This window comes from Lonchura striata, chromosome 15, assembly GCF_050655825.1.
Source record: "Lonchura striata isolate lonStrDom1 chromosome 15, ASM5065582v1, whole genome shotgun sequence".
NCBI lineage: Eukaryota > Metazoa > Chordata > Aves > Passeriformes > Estrildidae > Lonchura > Lonchura striata.
The window spans coordinates 6,009,579-6,035,023 of NC_140717.1; the positions used below are offsets into that span (position 1 = coordinate 6,009,579).

Below are 25,445 nucleotides of genomic sequence, written 5' to 3' on the forward strand. Positions count from 1 at the left end.
CAGTAGCAGCCTGCATCTGTAGCAAAAACAAACAAACAAACAAACAAACAACCCAACAAAAACAAGTGCAGCTGGTTACTGAAACATCTTTAAACAGCTGTACCCACTTCCTAACAATATTGCTCTGGTTTTATAGTATCCTTCTATGAGACACACCCACCCATTGGATAGCAGGTAAAGCAATCTGTGATCAGATACCCGAGATTGGAATGCTGTAGCCAGGGAAAGAGCAGAGGGATCATCCATGGGTCGCCACTGCTACAGTGGGCTGGTGTGAACACAGATGTCTGTCAGCACTTGGGTCCTGCAAAGCTGAGAAAACTGGAAAGGCACTGGGCAGTTCTTGTCAAAAAAAGGACAAAAAAATTATGCTGTTAAGAGGACTCTGTGTGAAATTTCTCAAGTCACTGACTGCCGAGACTATTTAGTGGTAATCTCTTAATGCTTTTCCCCAGTAAACAATAGGACCCAGATTGCCCTCTCGAAACCTCTGGCCTTTTATTACAGCCCACACAGAAAACTCATCAGAGAAAGCACTCGGAGTTAGTGGAGCAAACTGAACCAGTCTGAACCAGTTCAAATATCGCATATGGTTGTTTTGCTTCTGCAGACTTCCTTGTTAGTCCTTGGAGGCTGTGGCTGGCATTTACTTAGCAATAGCTTATGCTGTCAGACTGAAGGGGGAGGAGAAAGCCTCTCCTTGAGCATGTCAGCAGCGCGATGCAACAGTGCCAGCAGATACTCCTGTCGCTCCACAACGACTCCTTTGTAGTCACTGCCTCTGTCTCGATATTTGGTTATACTCGGCTCAGTTTCATAAAGTCAATATCTGATCCTATTGTTGCAGCCCTGATGTTCTTTTATTACATTAAAATTATATCTAGGTTAGAAATTAAACACATTTGTTTCCGATTCCTACATCATTGCTTACAGAAGCCTTTTAACAGGTGAGACCCAGAGTTGTTTTCATGATCAAGAGAGAGGCAGAAAAGAAATAAAACCCCTGCTTTTGCTGGAGTTACAATACTCAAGTACTTAACAATGTTTAGTAACATTCGATGCTTGCAGCTTTTTTGGCTCAGATCTCCAGATGTTTTGATGCTGCCTTTTCGCATTTCTCATGTGCAAATAATAAACAATTATTTTTAGATCGGCATTTTCTAACAAGAACAAATTGGGTTATCTTTTTAAGCTTAAGCACAAACTGCTCTAATGTTCTGTTCATGATGAGGTCTCAGAATTGTACTACTGGTCATTTCAAACATTGTCATTTATGAAAGAAGCAGAAAATTGAGAAAAGGGAGTTTTGGGGAAAACTGGAACAATTATTTTAATTACCTGGGAAGATGAAAGGAGGCTAGGGGAACATGACTTATGTCCTGTTACAAGGAGGGCAATGGTCAACTTTTTCCATTTTAAGCAATCCATGTTAATTTGGCTAGGAAAGATTACTCAGATTAGAAAACTCATTTTGTTTACTCCACTCAGAGTCTTATTTAGCAAGATTAAGTAATAAAGCATGTTAGTTCTTGCATAGGAAGTTAGATGAACTTCTGCCTGGCAAGATCTGAACACACTTGGCTATGGCCAGAGAAGGAGGGTGGGTTTGATGGCTCCTTGCAGAGTCATTCCAGAGCTATAGATCTGGGGCTGCCTTCCTTGGCACAGAGTGTTGTGCTGTTAGATTCCTTTATTTATTTGTTTAGTTGTTTTTTTTTTTAATCTCAAAACACTTTGAATTTTTCCACAGGTAAAAGTATAGAACAAATAAACAAGAGCAAGCAGCTGACAGACAGGAGAGCAAGAAAGCAGGCATTGTTCATTCTGGAACTTGCATAAAGAAAGGTACCAGCTCACAGCTGAAACTGGTTCACACTGAGTTTAGGGAAGATGTTTAATGTCCCTGATTCCTAAAAAATAGTGTATATATTTTCTGTAAAATGTGGGGATATGTTGTGATACATGTGTGTGTATATACCAACAGACATCTAAGTGTAAACTATGTGAGGAAGTAGCTGCAAAGCTATTAACTTACTTATAATTTGGGTAGTTTAAAATCAAGTAATGGGAAATAATGTAATGTTTAATCTCTAAAAGTGTAGCAAGAAGAGCAAACCTATTCCTAAGCAGTGGAAAGAGCAATTGAGTCTGCTTCTGACAGCTGCCACCTGGCATCCTATTAAACTTGACTCTGTGAAACTGCCAGGCATAAATCTTCCCTCATCCTGGAGAAAGCTAGAGATGAAAGAAAAAAAATATGCTTAGAAGTCAGTTGTGGAAAAGACTTTGATCTTTACCATTAATGTGAAGGTTTTTGTATTTCTTCCAGATTCCCCATTGTCCTTCTGTGGACTAGAAACTCAAATTGTTTGCTGGAACTTGGCTGGGTGTAATGAGAAGAGCAAATTTATCTTGTTACATAGTAGGAGAGAGAGCTAGGAAGGTCTGAGATTTGTTTCCACAGAGATTACTGCAATTCTTGGATCAGTATGTACAGAAGGAGGTGCTTTCTGTGCTAGGTGGCACAGAAGCATTAGTTAGTCTTATGAAATGAGCAAAAAGACATTAATTGTGCAGATTGGCAGTCCATCTGCAAAGTTTTGGACAGGCAGTGCCTCTGGATGCATGTGTGGCCCTGCAGTTCCTGCTGTATGGAATTTGTCTCATAAAATCTGATGAAGAGCTATTGCAAACAGGCAGCTTGATTGAATAGCCCTTATTAAAAATTCTTGCTGACTCCAGTTAGCCTTGTCTTTACAGAGAGTAACTGGAGAACATCAGGAATGCAGTAGCAGGGTGTCTGTGCAGAAAATGAGCATAATTGCACAAAGGCTGCATCTTTGCTGGTGATGTCAGTCAGGACTAGCACATGCAGCTGGTTTTTGGTTTCCTGTTTTGATTTTTTGCAACCATATTTTCTTTTAATCTGACATTACTAAACTAAATTTTCTGCAGTGGTAAATCATGTTGTTAAAGTGCGAGTCACACAAATGTGTGCTAAGACCTGTGGTCTCCTACTTGTCAGTAGTGCTGCTTAATTGACCTGTTTCCTCATTGCCCCTCTATCATGCTGGTACATCTATGTTTTTGTGCTCCATTGTAGACTGGATGCAGCAGGCGACCTGGCTGTTAAAGGGCTTAAAGCATTCATGACCTGGTGAAAAAGGGGCAGAAGCTGGGTTGGATCAGAACTTTGAGCAAGTTTGTTACACAATTACCTATAGCAGCCTGACAGAGAGCACTGCCAGGATGGAAACATCTGGGAGTAGAAGGGAAAGACCCCTGCTCCAGCCAGCACTGCCTTGAAAAGTGATTCATAAAACACTGGAGCAGCTTCCTGACATAGAAAGACTTCTGTGTTCAGTGGCTTCCATGTGATTTCAATGAACTTTAAAAGAAGGGAACTTCCCTGTCCTATTCTAAGAAGGAAGGTTTGATTGTACCTCACGTAACAGAAAGGAAGGGAAAGCGCAAAAAAGTGAGGCAGGCAGGTTGGCCAAGGTCAGGAAGAACTCTGTGGGAAAGCCAGAAATAGCACCTTGTGCTGCAGGCCTGTGCCTTGGCTACAGACCCATCAGTTGGCCCAGGCTGCCTTTGCAAGCTCATTGTTGAACAGGACCAGCTATTCAGTGGCTTGTTTTTCACTGGTGCAATAGAAACAGTGCTGAGGACTCCAGATGCTGTGTACAGGCACTTGCACTGTACTGTCTGAATCCCTTGACATGTTTAGAAACAGAAGTATTTATTGTGAGCTGTGTGAAATGCCTGTAGACAGGTTTTATCATGGTGGCTGAATGCCTGCAGTAGAACTACTCTAAAACCACCTTGATGCTGTTTACCTTGTTTTTCTCTATAAGCAGGCACAGGTCTTAGAGGAAGTCCAAGGAGTCAGTGAAAAGTAATGGATTAGTAGAGGGGAGAATGTAAACCCCTTTAAGGTGGAGTTGCACGGCCTCCATGGCAGTGTGTAGCCCCTCCAACGCATCTTTAGATCTAAGGGAATCCAAAGGGAGAATAAGGGCGGCAGGATTTAGTCCTTCATGATAATTCTCTGGGGGAGAGAACAGTTTTAGGTCTCTGAAGATAAACACTTTTCCTGCCACAGGCAGTTGTTCAAGCATAGTTCCGTGTGGAAAGTCTCCTCTTCTGGTCTGACTTTTCCTGCGACTGTAGGAGACAAGCCCAGGGACACGGAGTTCCTCTCGAGCCAAACAGCCCCACGGCACCGAGCACCGGTCCCGGGGCGAAGGACCCTCTGCGGCAGCAGGTTCCCGGCTGCCCCGAGCCCTGCCCCGCGGCAGCCGCCCCTTCCCCTCCTGGGGGCGGGCGGCGGCAGCGGCAGCGTTAGGACCCGGCGGCGGCTGCGGGGCGGGGGGGGGAAGCGCAGCCCGGCGGTTGTTTACCGGGGAGGGGAGCGCCGGGGCAGGTCTCGCCGCGGCGCCGAGCGGAGCCGAGCTGCGCGGCCGGGCTGGCGGCGGCTCCTCGCCCTCCGCGCCGAGGATGCTGCCCGGGGGCTCGCGGCGGGCGCTGCGCGCTGTGCTGCTGCTGGGCTCGCTGCTGCTGGGGGCCGCCCGCGGCGCCGAGGGTGAGTGCCACCCGGCTTTGTGGGGGACAAAGGCCGGTCTCGGCAGGGGGAACACCCCCGTGGGGAAGGCGGGGGCCGTGCTGGGGAGCTGCTCGGAGCGGCGGGGGCTGCTCGGGCCGCCCGCGAGGCTCGGCTCGTCTCTCCGCAGAATGCCTCCGCGGCAACGGCGCGTCCTACCGCGGCAGCCGGCGAGTGGCCACCGGCGGCGCCCCGTGCCTCAACTGGCTGACGGTGCGGAGCGGCCCCGGCGCCGCGCTCCCGGCAGGTGGGTCCGGGGCCGGGGGAAGGCGGGGGGGGCTCTCGGGGGAGCGGGGGGTGCCGCGGCCGCGCTGACGGCCCCGCTGCTCCCTAGCAGTCGATGAGGACCACAACAGCTGCAGGAACCCGGACGGTGACGCCGCGCCCTGGTGCTACATCCAAGGCGCTACCGGGATCCCCGAGCGGCGATCCTGCGACATCGCCCAGTGCTCAGGTAAGAGCGGCCGCCGCCGGCTCCCCTCTTTTCCTGCCCACCCTGGCCTGGCCCCTACGGCTGGGGTCTGGGTTTGTCACCAGGGTGGGTCCCTCCGGCGCACAAACAACCCCGGACTACGCCAGCACCTCCCTCGGAAACACCGCGTACCCAGGGCTCCCCTCCAGCCGCCGCCTGTGCGTGCACATCTGCCTCCCAGCTATGCCGTGCTCCGCCCCTAGAGCTTTGCCATTAGTGCCAGAAAAGGCCTGTGAAAAGCCCCCACTCCCCCACAATTCGCTTATCACCATAGCGCTCTCTAGCTGTGTTGCAAAAGGCTGAGGTCTGGACATCTAGGAACTGCTGAGCTGTGGGTAGACTGTTGCTGTGGGGCATGTTATGGCTGACTAAAGAAGCTTCTTGCTGTTAAAGGATTGCCAGTGGGAATATGAGTACGGGGTGCAGGGGAAGAATGTGGAAAAAATGAGAACTAGAAGGGAGGACGGTAAGAAATGGAAAGACTGGATTCCTCCTTGATAGTCACAGTGAGAAAGAGTTTGCCAAAAGAACTGTAGTGGAAGCCTGTTTCAGGGAGAGGAGGTGTCAGTGTTGACTGACATCAGAGTAACCACTTGGGGTTTTTTGAACTGTTTACTACTTTCTGAGCCCTACAAGATTTACTCGCACCACTGCCCCTTGAGACTGCTATCCTTGCATCTAAATACATTTCCCACACACATACACCCTCCCCTTTTTTTCACTTTGCTCTTTTTTTGCTGCTTTTCCCTAAAGATGAAGCAAAAAAATGTTCTGCTGCCAAGATCCTTACTCAAAACATTCTTGCAGCTTTAGGATCAGAAGAGCTACCTGACCTTTCAGCCATTTTCGTATTTAATAGGTTTCTTATTTTTGCATCTCAGAGGGGGCACCTTTTCATGGTCCAACAGTTCACTTTAGTTCAGTTGCCCTGGCTGACCCTATGTGAATTTACTGTGCAGTACCCCTGATTTCCTGTCTCTGACTCCCTTCTGTACTTCCATTTCACATTCCACTGAAGACTCAAAATGGCTGCAGATAGAAAGTCCACATGAAGTAATTGCCTGCTGTGGGGGGAGAGGCAGGTGGAGTGAGTTTTCAGGTGTAGATGCATACTGTGAATAGCATTTCCAAAAAGGAGGGGGTTTTGTGTAGAAAAGGTAATAGATACCTACTTTACACTGTCACCACAGCTTTTACAGTGCTACAGCTTCCACTTAAACTGTGGCATGAAAGAAGGAGCTACCTTGAAAATCTTTCAATGCTGTTGATGAAAAAGAGCAGATAAAAAACAGGGCTGGGAAGGAACCTGTATCCTTGGGTGCCATTTCTGGGCCTTGACTGAGGAAGGAACTTGTCCTTAGTCAGTGGCTGTGCTGCCTGAGAGCTGCTCTGACTTAGCCTGTCCAGTGGTGTCCCAGACTATTAGTTTGGTACCCACTGCAAACAGGGACCAGGGAAGAATATCCCCAGGTTGGTTTCATACCAGCTGAAGTCTCCTGTCAAACTTTCCTGTGTCAGGAAGATTGAGGTAGAAGAAAGATAAATAGGCTCCTGGGAGATGGGATGGAGATTCTCATAATCTTGTTCAGCATGATTGAAGCTGCAGCCTGTATGTTGATCTATACACTAAATGAAGTCATTGTGTATCTTCTGGACTCATGCCCTGAACCTGGGTCTCATTCTGCAGTCTGACTTCTTTCATCTGTGCTGGTTTCTTGGGCTCTTTAGTTAAATAGGTTCATGTCAAAGGAAAGTGTGGGGAGGAGTACATTTCTGGTCTACTTTGGTAGGATTTCTGGCAACAACTTAAGGGGGAGCAACTTAAGGGGAAAAGTGTTTTTCAGTGTGCTTTGAAGGCAGTTCAGTGATAGCAGTCTAGAGCTGTCCCACTCTCAAGACACGTTGTTTTGGAGTACTCATAAGTGAATGGTATGTTGTATATATATTTTTTTTTCTCCTCTCAGCAGATGCTACAGCTACCACAGCCCCAGTCCCTACAGCAGAAGTTGGTACTTCCCAGGAGGATGAGCAGGTGTTTGAACCAGCTGATACCTTGCCCTCCCGGAGCGAGGCAGCCGCGGTGCAGCCCGTCATCGGCATCAGTCAGAGAGTACAGATGAACTCCAGAGAAAAAAAGGACTTAGGGATACTAGGTACAAACCCGGGATGCTGTGATAGATCCATTCCTGTAATTCTGGCAGGTTCTGAAAACAACAGAGGTTCTGAAAACAACATTATAGCTGATCTGCTGCCTCATAATTTTGGCTCTTTTTTTTTCCCTTTCCACAGGTTATGTGCTGGGGCTGATCATGATGGTGATAATCATTGCCATCGGGGCTGGCATTGTCTTGGGATACATCTATAAGAGGTGAGTGGCTGTTCTTTGTTCAGAAGCTGCTGAATATAGAGCAGGAATGTCTGAGCACCTGCAGACCCAACCAGATCCCAAGGGAACAGGACAGAAGTGTATGATTATGGCACATTGAGCAAGTTGGTTTGCCACACTGAGGAAAGAACTACTGAAGAATTAACTCTGTTCTTCTCCATGCCCCTATTATTGTGATGTTCTATTTCACTTAAAGTTTCAAATTGCCCTCTTTGATATTTGGGTTTTGTGTGTGCATGTGCACCTTGATGTGTTTTTTTCAGATGTATCCAGGGGAGCAGGATTTTGTCAGAACTGGAAAGAGCAGATCCCAGGTGCCCTCACAGGAAGTTTATTTTATTCAGAAAAAGAACAATTCTTCCAGCAGGCCACCTGTTCCCCTAACTTCTCTATCTTTAGAAGAAAAACAATTGACAATCTTTTTTGCTACTAATGCATTTTATCCTATGAAGCTAACTGTCAGGTAGTACTTTTTTTTTTTTTTTGGTTCAAGTTCATTTTTAGCAAAGCTCCTGTATACTTTTAAGGCCAATTTTGATATCTACTTCAGTTACTCTTTTTCAGCCACTTTATTGTGTTGGACAGAAATGTTTCTGTAGCTCAGCAGAGTTTGAGGGTAGTGGCAGTAACAAGCTGCTTAGTCAAAGAGAGAGGGCAGGATTAACAAATAGCAGTGATTGTCACTGCAGCAAGCAAAGGCCCAGGCTCCCTCCTCTGGGAGGGTTTGTTCTATGTTTTGGCTGTTTGACAACAGTCTGACACAACCAAGCAGAAGGAACCCTTTTCCCAAGCTGGGACATGTCCTTATGTAAGTGTTTATAATAAATGCTGACAGAAAAAAAGCAGAGGGAGGAGTGTTACATAAGGGGCAAAACAGAGCACTGCTTGTCGAGGAATCTGATTTGAGGTGTCACTTCAGCGATTGCTGTCTTGTGTGCTGGCAGGAACAGCAGCCACTGCTGCACACTTGTAGGCAGCTTTGAAAAGCAGCCAAAATGCCAACAGGAAACCCCAGCAGCTCTGCCTGCTTGAGATCATGAGCCTCAGGAGGAACGAGTGGTGCCTGTCCCACCTCTCTCCTGTTCTTGGTGGGAGGAAGCAATAGACCAGTGTTGGGCTTTGTCCAAAGGCAGCTTTGCTTCTCCAGTCGCAGAGAGCTCACAGCAGGGATGTACAGCAGGTTTACTGTCTCCTTCCTTGCCTTGATCTCAAAATTGCATGTACAAGCCGGCAGGTTTGGGTAGTAGGTGTGGTGAGAAACCTTTAATGGGTTTAGTAGTTTTTGGTATACATAGTTTTTCTGAAGACAACATGCTATTAATGCCAAATCCATTTTTATAGCAAGGCAGTTCTTCCACAGCGCAAATTACTGAGGTGTTCCTTCACTTAGCAACAGGCTGGAGACTAAGGTAGGTTTGAGGAGCTGGTTGTGGCAATAAGCTGTTAGAGCTGCAGTGGCAGAAAGCAGGGCCAGCTCTGAAGTCAGCTTTAATACTTTCTGGACAGCTTAATTTGCTGAAACAAAAGGCAGAAGCTGTCACCAGCTCTAGTATTTGTTTCAGATGAAGCAGGTTACAGCAGCTCTATTCCACAGCAGTGGCCTCTGCACTGTCTCACTTCTCCCCTGGGCCTGAACCAGGCTGTGCTGTGGGACTGAAAAGGATAAGGAAACACATGGCAGCTCTGTGGTTTGAAGGATGGGCCTGGCTGTACAGTCATTTATCAGCAGCAATGTCAGTGAATAAGCCAGTTTGAGGGAGGGACAGACTTCACTTGGCTGCTTGTTTTTCAAAGATGCCCAGCTGTTGTCCTCTGCTTACAGTAGGGAATATTTCTGGCCCTTTGTATGCAGCTGAAACCACTGTTTATCTTAAAGAGCAGAGTCCCTTTTTCTCTACTCCATCAGCTTTACTGAGACTCTCCATCCAAGCAGCAGCCCTCACCCCATGTATGTGTTTTGGTTTTTATTGTAATGCAGGGGGAAAGACCTGAAGGAGAAGCACGAGCAGAAGGTTTATGAGCGTGAAATGCAGCGCATCACGCTGCCCCTGTCAGCGTTCAGCAACCCCACCTGCGAGCTCGTGGATGAGAACACCATTGTGGTGCACACCAACCAGACGCCTGTGGAGGACACGCGGGATGGCAGCGGCCCCCTCATGGGGCAGGCGGGGACTCCTGGTGCCTGAGCAGCTCAGGCAGGAGCGCTACAGGCTGAGCAAAGCCTCCAGCTTCCCACTGTGAGTGCAGGGGTTGCGTGTGTTCATTTCTATTTTGTTTTCTTTTTGATGAACGCCGGATGAAGGTGATGCAGAGGAGCAGAGCAATGGGCTATTCATCATCTGTTCGAGGGGCACCGTTCAGTGCATGACCAGCTGGGGACTGGTGTGGTGGACCCTGCTGCTTCCTCCCACCTATCTCCATGGTGTGCCAAGGAGCTGGGGGGGATGATGGGCCAGGCTTAAAACTGGCCACAGATCCTGTAGCCTGGAGTGTGGTCGTGGCTTCCTCTTTCTATGTTCTTTTCCTATTTAATGGTGTGCACTGTTAATTAAGTTTCAGCCTGGAACCTCAGGAGAGAACAGTACTGCAGGGACTGAGGGGAGCTTCATGTCAGATTTAGCTAGATAATTACACTCTGATTATAGTTCCTGCCTTTTTGCTTTAGTGGCTGAGAGCTGGAATCACTGTCTAGAATCCTGCTACTGGATCAGGCTTTTTTCCAAGGAAGAGCTTATTTGAGGGATATCTTTGGCCAGAAGTAGAATGTTTAGCCCCAGTGCACTCCTCAAGCTCTTGACAAATCCAGGTCTTCCAGGGCTGAGGCCACTTCTCCATTCCCTGTGGTGCTACATGCATAGCCAGTTGTAGGTGTCCAGGGGGGTCTGTCTGTGCCTCCTGCTCATTTACACAGTTCAGGAAAGTCAGGGTGAGTGGTAGGTAGTTGTGGAGTGATGAAAACAAATTGCCCTTCAGTTACTTATAGCAGGTTAATCACTGAGGATACATAACATCCTCTTTTGAATTCCCTAGGCTTCCTACAGAGCCAGTGCTGGACAGAGTGGCCAAGCTGTGGAGGTCACCCTGGTCACAGTGCAGCAGTTGTGGCTCTAAGGGCAGAACAGGGCAGCTGTTTTGTAAGATACTGAAGTTCTGGTGTGGCTCCTGGCACAGCCTGTCACACACTCAGCTTATGCAGCAAGACTACTTACTTACAGAGCCTGGTCCTATTAGAGAGGTTTTGTAACAACTTTTATTAGCATTTCAGGGGGTTTGGAAGGGATGGTTGCTGCAGTGTCTGCCTAATGGCATCAAGGCAAGGCCAGTTCAGGGAAACATCTGTCCCCGCTTCAGGGGATTCAAGCCATTCAAGTAAGTTTTCTAGCCATCTGCTTTATAGCTGTGGGCCTAACAGGGAGCAGCACTTGGCAGCAGGGGTTTTAGTGTTAACGTTTGGTTCAGAAAAGGGAAATATTTTATTTTTAAATGCCTTTGAATACCATTTCTTTGTAAAATGTTTTAAATACCTCATTATGAGAAGGTGCAGACTGTGCTACCTTGTATTAAAGCTTAAAAGAAGAATGCTCTGTATAATTATGTGGACTGTGGCTCATCTGTGCATTCCTCCTGCCAGAGCAGCATCCTTTGCCTTCTTTCAGACTTTGAATTGAGGAGAAGGGAAGGTGCCACTTCAGTTTTGCCAGGCCCAAAAGTAAATCCCTACAAGCAGTGCCTTCATGCACCAGCACTGACAGGGGCATGGAGTTTGTCTCCCTGCTGCCAGCATTTGCTCTTGGACTGGGACACTTCCTGAAAAGCAGTTGTTGGGGTGTGAGCTGTGGGTGACTCAGCAGGCTGGCCCATGGGAACAGACTCTTGGTTACAGCCCCTTCCTGCACTGACTTGGGTCAGTTCTGCTTTGGTGCTGCTCCATCCCTTGAGAAGTACAATGGAGACAGGGCACAGCAGGTTACAAGAGGTACCAACAGAGGCAGTATTTCTGTTCAGTTGTTGCCTTAACAAAAGTCCCCTGAACTACATATTTCAGAATAAGATGTTTCCAAGAACAGGTTGTATTTTTATCCCTGGATTAGAAAAGGAAAATGGAGAGGCTCCATGATCTGCTGACTCCTGTCCACCCTTAAAACCAACCAGCGAATGAACAGGACTTAACTTGTTCCCTTTCCCTCACTCCAGGTAAATAATCCTACAGAGCACTGCACTGTGCTTCTGCAGTTTTGTGAATGTGGCAAAGTTCACTGACTCAAAAAAGGGTGTTATCATCTGGGCAGTTTTGGTGTTGCCATTTTGTGACTACAATAGAAACCTGAGAAAGTTACGGCTTCCGGCTTTATTTAACACAGAGACCACAAAATCTTGTTCTCAATAGCATATGGTTACTGCTTTTTAATTTAGTTAGAACGTGGAGCTGTGCAAATCACAGTTCATGAAACCCACCCACACATCACCCAGGACTCTCCCTTCAGGGATCCCCTCACAAACCAGCCTGGGAGGGGGAATGAAAGGGCAAATCCTATTAACAATCCTGGATCCACTGGACCCAGATTAGAGAGGCTCCTGCCTGACGTACAGCACAGGGAGTCCCCAGTGTTTCTAAAACACCACTACACAGACTAAAAACACCCCCCTTGCATACCTGATGTCAGGTGATGCATGGTCCCATGTTATTTTACATAATACTTTAAACTCATGGGTAGGGGAGGAAACCAAAGTAACAGCAAAGACTAACACCCATTCCCCACCCCATGCTGAAAGGAGGAGGAAGGAAAAAGGAGCACACTAAAAATCCAGTTAAACCATGATGTTTGTGAGACTTAGAGCAGAACTTGATTCAGCTTGTTGTTCAGCTCTACCTACCATGTGAGCTACTGCAGCAGTAGCTTCCTTCCTTCCTTCTCCCACCAAGGGAGGAAGAAGAGAAGTACAGGAAGAAAATACAGCCCTACCCACCTCCCAATGGCTCCAAGCCCTTTTTTTTTCCCCCCCTCCAGAGCAGGGAATGACCCTGAGGAAAATTTCTGTTTGGAGAATCAGCTCAGGTGCTACAGCAGTAGCTGCAAGAAGGACCTTCAAAGGGAACAACTTGCACAATCTGCAGGAAAGGATGAGGTAGTGGCAACTGAATTATTAGTTCTCCAGCTGCCACTCCAGAGAGGATGGAACATTCTCCAGCACTTTTCTATTAATGACAAGTCCATCCTTTAATTAACCTTGGGCAAGTCCCCTTTTCCCATTGTCCATGCCCAAGGTCTGAGCCACTTCAAACCTTTGGCTTTCTGACAAGCACCTTCTGCCTCCATTTCTGTCACCTCACATCCACAGGTCAAGAGCTCAAACACTCAGGAATGTCCACACCCAGTGCCTAGTGCAGAACTACACATTCAGGTTCAAATACTTTCACCTAGGTTAAGGTTTTGGGCAGGCAAGTTCACTGCAGGTGCAGGGTCTGAAAATGCTCCAGTGGCTCATTTGCTGCCTGCCTCATTTGCCATCAGGAGGGGCAAGCAGAGCTCAGTCTTAGTGTTTCTAGGCAGGCTTTTGGAGGTATTCAGAGACACAGAAGGAATAAAAGCCCACAAAACCAAAACAACAATTCATATGTGTTTCCCCAGAGACATTTTTCAGGAGAGCTGCCCAATTCCTGGGGCTTTTTACTCCTTCTGCTGATGTGTGTCAGAGGCCAAAATCTCAGTGGATTGTTCTGGGAAACACATGGAAATACATACATGTGCTGTCCTGGTGAGACATGTTGCTAGATATCCAATTTCCCCAGCTTTCTGGGCAGGGCAGTCAGTGGGAGAAGCTGTTCCAGAAATACTGGTCCTTACCCAGGAGAGTCTCCTATAGCAATTCCCTCCCTGGCAGACAGGCCAAGTTGGCTTCACAGCTTGCAGCCAAGTTCTAAGGCACCACAGTAAAGAAGCCTGAAAAGGCCAGAGAAATATTTCTCAAGCCAGAAAAATAGTGTTCAGCGGCTTTCCTAGGTGCAGCTGGCAGGAAACGATCCTTTTTGCTTCTGAAACATGCCAGGAATCCACAGTGAATCAGGATATCCAAGAGGAGGGAAGCTGGATGGGGAGAGAGAGGCAGTGCAGCAGGTGCACAGCGTGGTGCCCCGTTAATGCCCTGGAAGTGGCTGAAGTGCCTCCCTCCCTGATGCTCATCCCAGCTCCAATGGAAGTGGCACAGGCAGCAGGATGAGCAGACTAGGTTGTGTTTTCAGGTAGCTTGTCACGGCTCAGTCCATACTGCACATTCACATTGTGGTCCAGCTCCTCCAGCTCAGATGGAAGGGGGATGGCAAGTTCTCCCAGGTAAAGAGAGAGAGCTTCAAAGGAATCTTCCAGCTTAGAAAAAGGGGGCCTAGAAGCAGCAGTGAGGAAACATTATTAGCAAAAAGGAAGCAGAACAGCATCTGGAAAGGCTAAACTAGTTGTCCATCCAGGTCCCTGTACCATGTACAGAGTGGTGAACATGATTTCCTGCCCATTCAGATTTCAAGACCACAAAGCACTCATCTGTCTGGGCTACCCATTTTTATAGCCAGTGAGTGACCAGGGAGGTCTGGCTCTCTGGAGCCTACTTGGCAGCAACACTACAAGCCGAAGCTACAAGTTTCATAACTGAAACTGAAACTACAAGTTTCATAACTGAAATCAAATGCAGTATTTACCTTACTGTCAAAGTCTGCTCCTACTGTTTGTACCTGAGAAATCTTGAACAATCATTCCCTCTTTACTCTGACTTTGAATTGTTTCAGACATCTCCACCATACAGCAGTCTCTCTCCCAGACTGTTGACTCTGAAGCCTCTCACTCATGGAAGCCTTTGAGCATTCCCATAGATGGCTGGAGCTGCCCTCTGTGCAGAGCAGTCCTTCCACTATGGGTACACAGACACATCCTGCAGGCTTCCAAAGAGGAGTCCTCCAGACCCCAAACCTACCTGCTCTCTGGTTCCAGTCTGCAGCAAATAGCAGCCAGAGGGAAAAAGGCTGGAGGACAATCAGCAGGAACAAACTTCTCCCAGAACAGCTTGACATTAAGGCCAAAATCCAGTGTGCGTGGGAGACAATCTGGGTCAGCATAAACCTGGCCTATGATCTAGGGAAAGTGAGAGAAGCACTTAAGTACTGCAACAGTTTCAGAGTGTTAACAAACTCTCTGCATCAGGCAGGGGCTCCTTCAAAGTATTATGGTGAATATTAAACAACAGAAACACTGTTCTTCCTTTCCAATGAAGCCACTTGCTCATGTCAGTATGTGCAGCAAACTTCACTGGAAACTTTTTCAAGACCTGGCAACATGTCCATGGCCGTGGAGGAAGTCCCAGATGCCTTCTCCTTCTGCCCAGGGCCTCTCTGCCAGAAGACACAGCATGATGGGCCCCTCCAAGGGAGCTCCACAGTGAGGATGATGCAGTCTCTCCTGATTGCAGGTAATTAAGGCAACCTGCATCACCATCCCATCCCTCCCCTTTCTAACCATCTTACCACACCGTCAGCAAAGCCCCTCAGTACAGACCCTGTCCTAAACAATGATGAGAAGCCAACAGCACCTCTAATTCTGAATTGTTCTGCCACTGACAGATTCAACCCCCACCACAGCCAGAGGCTGGGTCGGACAAGAACAACCATAACTGGCACCCAGGAGGCTGCAGGTAAAAGAGAGCCAGTAAAGAGCTGGGTGGGCAGGGGAGCCCTGCCCCAGCATTGCCCCAGTGCTCACCACCTCCAGCACAAGTGTAGGAGGGAAGGAGCCCAGAGCAGAGAGCTGTGGGGTGATCTGGACACAGAAGGTCAACACAAACTTTCACATGGACAGAGTATTAGGTTTAAAGCCTCACTGGGTATCATAGAAGGGGTGTTATTTATAACCACCCAGGCTTTTCTATGCCAGTAACTCAGCATGACAGCTACATCCTGTAACTAGACAGAAAACACCCATTATGTATTTTGGCAGGTTTATTTCCTTATCTAAGTGTTTAATTTTAGTTTTGTTTTTTTTTTTATCATAATTTTCGTGGCAAAGAGAATGTTCATATGCTACTACCCTTTTATTTGTCTTTTTTTCTAAATGTAACAATTGTTTTATTCCCACATACAGATTTTTCAAGTTCCTAACTCTATCACTCACAGCCACAACATTCTCTGAGAGGAGGGCCCAGTGTAAACAGAGCTCCAGATGAGGCCAAAGATTTATGCACAGTCATTTTCTTTGTCCCATTTATCCAAACACTGAAAATGAAACTGTGCTGGCATCCCCTGGTGTTCCTGCAACTGCTGTGTAACACATAACAGCCTGCCATTAATCTGTATTTCCACAGTCATACATACCTTTTAAACTGAAAATACCTTGCAGCTTTCAAGTGCTGCTTTTTGTTCTGCAGATAGAAAAGCCTGATATAACAGTGAGACTCTGCATTGGCTCAGAAATAAACTAAGCCAACAGACTTCAGGGTGCAAGCTTCATTAATCTACCTGCAAAGAGGTTTTTGTTTCCACTTTTTTGAAGTGAAGTGCCATCCCCAGTGGAGGCCCTGAATTTGCTGAGATTATGCAGCTGATTGTTCTTTTAATGAGGCAGAAAAAAAAAGCATCACAGCTCTAGGGAATACATCTACTTTCAAACAGATAGCAGGTTCAGTCAGAACTTGATGACTTTTGCACAGCTTCTCTCAGTCCAGGAAGAAACTGGGACCAGAAAACTACAAGACAGTTATCTTACTTGAGGAAACAGAGGCAGGGTAAGCTTGTTCTCCCAGTCTAATTCACTAATAATGTGCTGTTAGGTCAGAGGCTGCACACTCAGGTGCAGAGATCTGGGTGATACCATGTGTACACAGAGATGGGGACATTAAAGATGCTGTGTAATATCCTTGTCTTACCTCGCAGAGAACAATCCCAAATGAAAAAATGTCCACCATCTCATCGTAGCTCTGTCCTGTAGGAAACATGAGACATTCAGCTCTGTAAAGAGAGAGCTCCCCATCCAGCTATTTCAGGAACTGCCAGTACCAAGCTTAACTAAGGCTATTCCCTGGAGAGCCCTAAAACAGGAGACAAAGCAAGGCTTAAACCTGAGCAGGGTCGGTCACCCCAAGATCTGTATATACCAACTGGATTACACTGCCATTACAGATTTTAAGCACGCTTCTCTCTTGTACTGGGGAATTACAGGACAACACTGTATCAGATCTGAGCAAATGCTAAGGATAACTATGGAAAGCTTCTGCCCATTTCCATTGATTGCTGTTCTTGTGCCTCTACAGAGCATGGAGCCAGTGCTCAGCTTCCCCAGCAGCCAGTGAGTCCTGGCTGCAGTGACTGCAGAGATAATAAATTACACACCGGCAGCACTTTGATCCTGGGAAAACTGGCAGGCTCCAGCATGCCATGCTCTGCTTACAGACACACCCCTCCAACCAGTAGCTGGTAAGCAGCCTTGCTTTCAGAGCTGATGTCAGACTATGCTTTTGCTGTTCTCTTGACAAAAGCCAGGACTGAGACAAACTTAGAGAAGCAGCCTCAGCCTTTGTTATGGCTGGAGACCTTGAGGAAAGGCAAACAGAACCACACACAAGAAAGCAACATAGAGAACTGAGCTGGAGGAGAGGAGCCCAGTCTTCCCTTCCCCAGTAGGCTGTGCTGGACAGTGTGATATCCCAGCCAGCCAAACTGTTCAACCTGGTGACAGAGCAATTTTATCCACTGTGTTTCACTCATCTCAACTCCTGCGGGGGCAGCTTTTTCTCTAAGGGTCACAGCTCAACCTTAATGAATGCAACTGAGGGTTGCATGTCAAAACCCAGATTTCCCTGCACTTGGACAACTCCCACCTGAATCCTGAGCCTTCAGCAAACCTGGCAGCACATAGCCTCTCTCTAGATCTATGCAACAGCACACATAAACCTCATCCCAGAATGTAATGATTCCTTGTTTCAAGGGACAGTTCCAAAGTATGACGCTGTAACAGAAATTGGTCTTGGGTTCAGTTTTATCTCAGGCCTCTTTTGTCTTTTATTTTATTTGGATTGCCCTCCTGAAGAATCCTGTTGTCAAGCCAGAAACATTACCTGGGCTGGTACAAAGGCTTACCAGGGCAGACACTGCAGGACTGCAGCTATGGCCTCTCTGTGTATAGAAAAGCCTCCACATTAGCAGCTCTAAAACCACAGGCTCAAAAAGGTTTAGTTGTTACCGGGCACAGAAACTTTCAGTAATCCTGTCATCTCTGTACCTTGTCACAGGCTGTCTCCTTGCCTGCTCCCTGCTGCTGGACTCTTACCATTCAGCATCTCTGGGGCCATCCAGTACGGGTTCCCAACCACCGTGTAGCGCTTCTTCCTGTCGCTCTTGCGCAGCGTCCGTTTCTTGGCAGACGGCTTCTCCAAAGTTGGCTTTTTCCTTTCCTCCACAATCAGCCGGGACAGACCAAAGTCAGCCACCACCACTGTCTTATCCTGCACGGGGAATTTAGTACAAGCCACTGGTTACTCTCAGCCCCTTTCAGGAGCAAAGAGGCTGCAATTCCTCTTCACTACCAACTATAGTCTAAGGACAGCTATCCAGGTTTCCTGCAGCCACATGAGCACAGCAAGATGTCCAGTGTCAGAGACCCAATTCATGATCCAAATTTGTCACTTGCTCCCTTCATGATCTTATTTCCTGTGTGGTTGCTAGCACTTATCCCATCAATCTGGCTACACTTGCCAGGGGAAACCTGGACCTTTCCTTTTAGATCTTTCTCTTTTATCTGGTCAGGAATTAACTTGGACTTTCATCCTGGGTTGTCTGAAGCCAAGTGAAAAATGGTCAGCTTGAGGGAATGAAACTACACAAAAATCTTGTGACCCAGCTTTTAAAAAAATGAGAGAAGACACATGTGGATACACCTACACACTTGTCTGAATCCTGAGTGCCAATAAAAGGTAATGGAGTGGTTAAAAGAACAGAAACAGCTGCAGAGAACATTTCATAGTTGAGATAAAGAACAGAGCTGTACTAACTCTCAGCAGGTGACTCTTATAGGAGCTGCTACCAGAGGAAGGGTGGTAATAGAACAGAACACAGAAACAGTGAAAGCTAGATCAGTCTGGAAAGTTCTGTGTGAGAATAAAGCTCCTTTGCTTAGGGCACAAAGCCTCTCTGAAATCAGTTCCACCCTGACAAAAGAGGGAACATCATGTGGAGAAAACCAAGGGAGGAAGATGCCAAGGAGAGGAGCAGCATGCGGTGGGAACTGAGGTGTAACTCACCAGCTTGATCAGGCAATTGTGTGAATTCAGGTCTCTGTGAATGATGCACATGGAGTGCAAATAAGCCTGGAGCAGAAGGAGAGAATCTGGTGTTAGGAGTTCCCAGTTGAGCATTTACAGACTCAATAAACCAATTCCAGTATCAGGCAGCATCCACAGCCCCTCATACACCACCCTCCTGAAGGCACTAACCCTGACCCTAGAGTCTGCTCAGTCCAACTCACCATTCCAGAGGCAATCCCTTTGGCAAAGCTGACCTTCTGCTGCCAGGGGAATGGGTCCTGAAAGACAAATCCTCAATGGTCAGGGACCATCTTACCAGCCAGCTGGTGACAGCAGTTCCTTCACAGCAGAGACCCTTACAGCACTCAGAGACACACAATACAGCCCCAGAAAGAAGAGGCTTCCTGCCTCAAGCTCACCCACAGCTACAAAGCAGCTTTACTACACAGCTCCAAAGAAGACTAGTAATGAGTACATGAGGCTGATACAACCATCAGCACAGCCAGGCTCACTGAGTACATGTCTCCCAGGTGTCCATACTCACTGCATTGCGGAGGAAGTCCTTCAGTGTGCCCCCCTCAATGTACTCAGTGAGGAGATTCAGCTTCTTGTCCTTGTACAGCACACCAATGAACTTCAGCACATTGGGGTGGTCCAGGCTGCGCATCACCTTCACCTGCAAGCAGAGACATCCCACCCCAAAAAGTGAATGGAACATGTCCTGACAGATCTGTTCTATGGAGAAAAGCACTCCAGTGCTCAAAGTCCTGTCCAGGGATCACAGAGAACACTCAAACCCCAAGCTTAAAGTAGTCAATTAACTGTTGCCTCTTCATTTTCATGCTGTGCAATTAACCTGATTTTAGTATTTAAGGGGAGCACCCTTGAGTTTGGCTAGCATTTCAGAGGGTGTAACTCTCCAAAGCAGCTATTGGGTCTCTGTGTGTTAGGGCCACAACAAGCAGTGTCAGGTGTTTAGGGAGCTGCCTTTAAGCTAAATACGACTTTGAAAAACACAATAGGCAGCCACCAAGAAAATAGTTTTGCTTAAATACAGCATGAGTCTTAAATATCTTACAGATATTGGCCCTCATCCTTTGTACTTATGCACAAGGCTCAAGGGATAAATCCTTTATGTACTGCACAGCTCAATTTGCTTCTGACTGAAGCTGCTCTTATCACTGAAAAATTAATGAACTGGAGCTGAAGCAATCTCTATTGCCCAGTGTGAGTCACACTTCACTGCAGCAATCATTCAGCCCATGTCAGCTTTTCCCCATGCAATGTCTCCCTCCTCAGCACCTTCACTCCTGCCAGGTTGCTGGCAGGATCTCTTTCTGGAGAAGATGGGAGAGTTCTACCACACTACTGGCTCAGAAGCTGTTTGAAATCCTGCTCCTACCTCTGTTAAGAAAGTCTTCTGTGTTTCCTCATCACAGCGAATCAGCTCCTTCATCACCATCACCTTTCCTGTTGCTTTGTGAGTCACCTGGTGGAAACAAAACCCACAACTACAGGCAAGGTTCAAGAATACACAGCTCCAATGCTCCTGCAACTTCTGAAGAAGTGTAGCATTGCCCTCCATCCAGAGAAGAAGAGAGATGGGAGGAAATTCAGAGATCTGCTGAGAACCATGTGAAACTTCTCCTTTCAGAATTCACCAAAGATGCCTTATGTGAAACAGAAACTACCTAAAGCTGACAGAGGATCATGCCAAGACCCAGAGCTGAGGGCTCCAGATTGGGTAGCACAGGGCTGAGTGTGCACACAGGCTGCCAAAGCCTCCACACTGGTGCATGCCTCCAAGTTCCCTTATGGAACAGATTTATCCAGCGGGATGCTCACATTTTGTACACAGCCTTTACTAACTGCATTCTTTGTCAGCAAAATAATCAACGTTCACTTGCATCAGAAACCAAACCAAACCAAACAACCCAAAACTGCATTATAAATGCTTTGGCTTTATGGGGAATCTGAATCTCATCCACATGCAAGTGGAACTGGAGTGCACACAGGCTGTTCAGTTAAGGCAGGAAGCAGTTAATTTTACCTTGCTCCTTTGGAGCAGTGTGTCTCAACATGCAAGGAATGTCCTAGAACAGTGGAAAACACAAAGAAATCCATCATAATAATAAGGTAATAAATTTCCTGGCTCTTGACATGGAAAGCATTTCCAGTTCCTCAAGAACTGTTTGCCTGTCTCCAACTAGTTCCTGGCATTTGGATGTATTATGGAGGTTTTTTGTAACCAGCTCAGGCTTGCTTGCATTGGGTGCAGGAGTGAATAGGAAGGGTCCAAATTCCTATGAGCACATTTTCCTGGAAATCCTCTCCTCTTTGTTTGCTTAACTTGGAGAACTCTGGCTCCCTAAGATCTGCAGCAAACTAAACAACCACCTTGCCTCTCTGATCAGAAGAGAATTATGTGACCAGATACAGTACTTGACATCCAGTCAATCTGAAGCCTAAGAAAAATGTCACTTTTTTGTTTTAAAGGTAGGAGGCATAATAGGCCTTTACAAAACCTCTAGAACTAAAATCCAGAACACATGACCCAGTTACAGTATTTTGGAAGCTTATGAGTTCTTGCAAACACTGTGACACACCAGTTCTGTTTGGAGCCATGGACATAACAAAGCTGACACGGGTGGAATGTGAGTGCATGGAATAACACAACAGAAGCAAGAGTACAATATTCTTCTGCTCCTGTCTGAAATCAAGCATCCATACACAAGTAATGAGCCAGGGAACACTGCATGTTTCAGCCAGGGACATCTAATATCCAGTGATAAAGGGAAGTGAAGAGACAAAGGCAAGACTAAGTGGAATTCTTAAGCTAACATACCAGCAAAACTAAAACAAGTGTCACATGAAACTCCATGGGGGCAAATTTAACTCCCAGAGCATGCACCAGAACAGGATAGCCATGGGGCAATTTGAGCAGAAAAGAAATGCCTTTGTGCCAGTAATTGCTGGGACACAGACGACAAAAGCATGCAACAGAGCAAAGGTTTTACTTACCTGCACCTGATATTTCTCTATGAGCAGAGAAGAAGAGAAATATGCTCATTAGTATGAATCAAGCATTGTTTGTAGAGCTGCCTTATCACCTCCCATGGAAGCGTGAGATGAACATGGTGGCTGGACACCTCAAGTTTATACCAGTGTAAGGGGAGGAGTCCCATCCCATGGTGAGTGCAGTCTGAGTACTGAGGAACTCACAGGACCTTAACAAGACAGAGGAAGTTGTCCCTGATGCTGTCAGGAATGTTGGGATAGAACTGCTGGAGTACCCTCAGTCAAGATCAGAGAGCTTAAATGCAAGAGAATGATTGAGATTAGGACTGTGAGAGTCATGCCAAGAACTTGACCACTACCCCCACACAAGCCATTTAGGCTGTGCCAGGGGTTCAGACATGATCACTACATCAGCCTGGCAAACCCCTGAACATGCCACACTAAGGGTGGGTAAGAAATGCTGGGGGGCTGAATGTACATCATATGAAAGATGCTCATAAGAGAGTGTGGCCTGTTCCCTGTTTTCCCCACCTCACCCAGGAGCCCGCTGTGACAGGCACTCTGGAGTGCTAAATCTGACTTGTGAGATGAACATGTATGGCCAAGGTTGACATTCAAAGGGGACAAAGTCAAAGCCAGCTGCAGTCAGACACACTCATGATCAGGGAAAGAAACAGAAATGGATCTCAGAGCAAACCGGGGAAGATCCAAGACTGATCACTACCGGCAAGGCAAAGCCACTGAGACTGTGGTGAAGGATGCCAAGCCAGGGAGACATTGCTGTACTCAAAGTAATTGATGAAAGTCTGAGGACCTCCCTCACCTTGATTGCTTGTCCAAAAAATCCTTTTCCTAGAACTTCACCATGAATCAGGTCACAGGGCCGGAAGATTTGCTGGGAGCAGCTGGAAGAGGAGCGCAGGGATTCAGAACGACTGATGTCACGGCTCAGAAGGAGCGGCTCCTTTGGAGAGCTGGGGCCAGGAGACTTAGAAATGCTGTTACTTCTCCTGGAAAACAAGGATGACAGGAAGATCAGGGAAGCTGCTGAGTAACCTTTGGTCCAGCATATCCCATCATTTACTGCTAAGGGACCAGTTTCTAATGTGCTCCAATGCTTTTACTATCTCCAAAACCAGGTGCTCTCCCAGCACTGTGGAAACACTATGAATCCAGAGCAGCTTCCAAGTTAGAGCTGCCTAATAACAACAACAACAAGAAGCTCTCCTGCACTGGCAGTTTGAGGTGGACTTCTGAGAACAGGGGGAGGAAGCTGTGAAGACACATCACTTACTATCTCTAAAAAGACTAAATGAGCACCTGAGTGGTCCACTCTTAGAAAGACTTTTTCCCAAGCCCCAGATCTCAGCCAAATTCCCCTTCCCCAGATTCATCCCCAGTCATCTGAGGCTGGTAAAAACCTGACCTTCACATTTACTGACTCTGAAACACAGTAGCTTTTCTCTGTTAACAGTAGAGTTCCTTATCTTTATTAAGGAACATTTGTCATCCTGAAAGGGAATGGAGAGAGAGTGTAACAGAATCCAAAGCTCTCCACGATTTCTCCACTGGTTTATACCACGGCTCACATCCGACACAAGCCATGTCCCCACAGTCATTGCCATCACAAGGCCAAAGCTGCCCAGCCAGGGAGCACAGTGCAAAGGCAGGGCAGGTCAGAGTGCTTCCACGTCTTTACCTGAGGGAGCGCCGCCGCAGCGTTCCTTCCAGGTTCTCCTTGATGTCCAGGGGGGAGAGGGAGCGTGGGGACATGGGTGTCTTCATGTGGTTGGGAAGACGGGAGTCCAGGCGAAGCCTGTCCAAGCGCTGCGACACAGGGTCGTGCTCTATCAGCAGCTGAAGGGTCTGGCTTGTCTTGCGAATCAATTCCTCCACCTGAAATCAAACCAAAGGGCAGGATAGCAGCAGGCAGGAGGAATGCAAACTACAGGAGGCAAAGGAGGCACAGGGAATGCCCCTCAGGAATCAGAGGAGAGAGTCCAGTGAGATCATTCCATAGTTGTGGTTTAGTTGTGTGCACCACAACTGCCTATCAGACAAATCAGACTGGCAACACAGAAGTTCCTTATGCTTTCCAATACTTCTTTCTGGTCAGCTACAAGTAACCTATATAAAAAAGATGTGGACAGGCTGGAGAGGGTCCAGAGAGGGGCCACAAAGATGACTGAAGTGCTGTGAAGCTGCCACGTGAGGAAAGGCTGAGGGAAGTGGGTGTGTTCAGCCTTGAGAAGGTTTAGGGGAGACCATATCACCATGTTCCAGTATTTAAAGAGTGGCTACAAAGAAGATGAAGACTCCCTTTTCACAAGGAGTTACATGGAAGATACAAGGGGTACCGGGTACAAAATAATCCTGGAAAGATTCCAGGTAGACACAAAGACATTTTTTTACAAAAAACAATCAGCTCTTGGAATAATCTCCCCAGCAAAGTGGTGGATTCCCCAACACTGGACACATTTATGTTTTAGCTGGACATAGTGCTCTAGATAGTGCTTTTGTCAAGAAAGATTGCACTAGATGATCCTTGAGGTGCTTTCCAGTCTGGTATTTTATGACTCTATTAAATACTTTTCTTTCTCTGAGAAGCGTTCAAAAACTACACAAGTTTCCACCTTGAACAGCACTGCAAAAAACAGCTTTGCAAAAGCTACATGGAGATTTATCTTAGAGATGCCTTGTGCTCTTCATGTTCTCTTTAGTGCCAACAGTAAATAAACCCCTTGGGAAGTGCAGGTAATGGTGCCCCCCTTACACTCTTGCAGCATCACCTGATATCTGTAGAAAGTATCTACCTGTAAATAAAGACAGCAAATAGGTTTTTTTTTTGCAATGGAAAATGTCCCTAGGATCAGCTGGGCCCTTGTGTGTTAGCCTGTAAAAGGATCAGAACTGTGCACTTTACCAGCAGGACATGGGAAATTCTTCACAGCCTCTCTGTCACAGCCCTAGACTTTTCTTATTACCTCCCTTCACATTTGAACGCCACAAAATTAGGACTGAATCCTAACTGCATTTCCATCTGTTACATTTTCCACTCCAGCTGGAAGGCAAAGCTTGCCTTCATGTTTATTCCTCCTGTCAGCACGAGTACTAGTGATGTACACACACAGTATGTAAGGTGGGAGAACAGTGTCAGGGAAGAGAAAAGATGTAGGAAGGCAGAGAAGGAGGCTTCAGAATAGAGCTCTACCCACCTCCTCCACCTGTAATGTCCGAATAGGAGCTCCATTGATCTCCAGGATCCGATCTGCAGGGTGGATGGCGTTTCGGACATCTGGGCTGATGTGCATCCTGTTAACTCTGAATATGGGAATTACAGTCTGTGTGAAATCAGTTTAGCCAAAATTATCAAAAATATTCTCCCCTTCATATTTGTATTTTGAAATAAACCAGTGCTAATCTACCAACACAGGGAGCTACCATTATATCAGGTGCTTAGGTCTGAGCTGGTTTGGAGAGAGCTCTTCATATCACCAGTGTAAAATTTTAGTCCAAACGTTTTGCATTGACTGAAGGAGACAGCACTGAGAGATACAATTATCAGTTGTCACAAGACTGAAATGAAGGCCAAACACAAATGACTATTAGTCAACCTACGTCCCTGTAATGCCAAGATTCCCTCAGGACAACAGTGCTGCAGGACTTTTACCAGCTCCCTCTGCACGGAC

At 46.9% G+C, this 25,445-nt stretch overlaps 2 protein-coding genes across 14 annotated transcripts in view; one reads left to right on the forward strand and one right to left on the reverse strand.

The window, feature by feature from the left end:
- The first annotated feature begins 4,424 nt into the window (after nt 1-4,424).
- PIK3IP1 (phosphoinositide-3-kinase interacting protein 1) lies at nt 4,425-11,052 on the forward strand. 8 transcript variants are annotated; one of them, XM_077787135.2, is made up of 6 exons: nt 4,425-4,585; nt 4,734-4,850; nt 4,938-5,057; nt 7,040-7,228; nt 7,365-7,443; nt 9,440-11,052. In XM_077787135.2, exons 1-6 carry the CDS (start codon nt 4,501-4,503, stop codon nt 9,645-9,647), a joined length of 798 nt encoding a protein of 265 aa, XP_077643261.1. In that variant the 5' UTR covers nt 4,425-4,500; the 3' UTR covers nt 9,648-11,052. The 8 variants fall into 8 exon arrangements, with proteins under 8 accessions (XP_077643261.1, XP_021405655.1, XP_077643262.1 ...); XM_021549980.4 differs by having other exon boundaries at nt 7,043-7,228; XM_077787136.2 differs by having other exon boundaries at nt 4,941-5,057.
- Nucleotides 11,053-11,833: 781 nt separating this feature from the next.
- Nucleotides 11,834-25,445, reverse strand: part of LIMK2 (LIM domain kinase 2) — a 32,157-nt gene continuing 18,545 nt past the window's right edge. For all 6 annotated transcript variants that reach the window (XM_085593045.1, XM_021549978.3, XM_085593044.1 and 3 more), the window contains 11 exons: nt 24,972-25,077; nt 23,456-23,652; nt 22,580-22,766; nt 20,141-20,227; nt 19,283-19,414; nt 18,960-19,016; nt 18,736-18,801; nt 17,766-17,940; nt 16,366-16,421; nt 14,425-14,582; nt 11,834-13,842 (listed from right to left, as the gene is read on the reverse strand). In XM_085593045.1, coding sequence (XP_085449171.1) covers nt 13,686-13,842; nt 14,425-14,582; nt 16,366-16,421; nt 17,766-17,940; nt 18,736-18,801; nt 18,960-19,016; nt 19,283-19,414; nt 20,141-20,227; nt 22,580-22,766; nt 23,456-23,652; nt 24,972-25,077 — 1,378 coding nt within the window. In that variant the 3' untranslated portion in view covers nt 11,834-13,685. The remainder of the gene's footprint in view (nt 13,843-14,424; nt 14,583-16,365; nt 16,422-17,765; nt 17,941-18,735; nt 18,802-18,959; nt 19,017-19,282; nt 19,415-20,140; nt 20,228-22,579; nt 22,767-23,455; nt 23,653-24,971; nt 25,078-25,445) is intronic.

Coding starts and splice junctions, on each gene's coding strand:
- PIK3IP1 (XM_077787135.2), top strand. CDS start 4,501: ATGCTGCCCGGGGGCTCGCGGCGGGCGCTGCGCGCTGTGCTGCTGCTG. Junction 4,851..4,937: donor CGGCGCCGCGCTCCCGGCAG/GTGGGTCCGGGG, acceptor GCTGCTCCCTAG/CAGTCGATGAGGACCACAAC. Junction 7,444..9,439: donor TTGGGATACATCTATAAGAG/GTGAGTGGCTGT, acceptor ATTGTAATGCAG/GGGGAAAGACCTGAAGGAGA.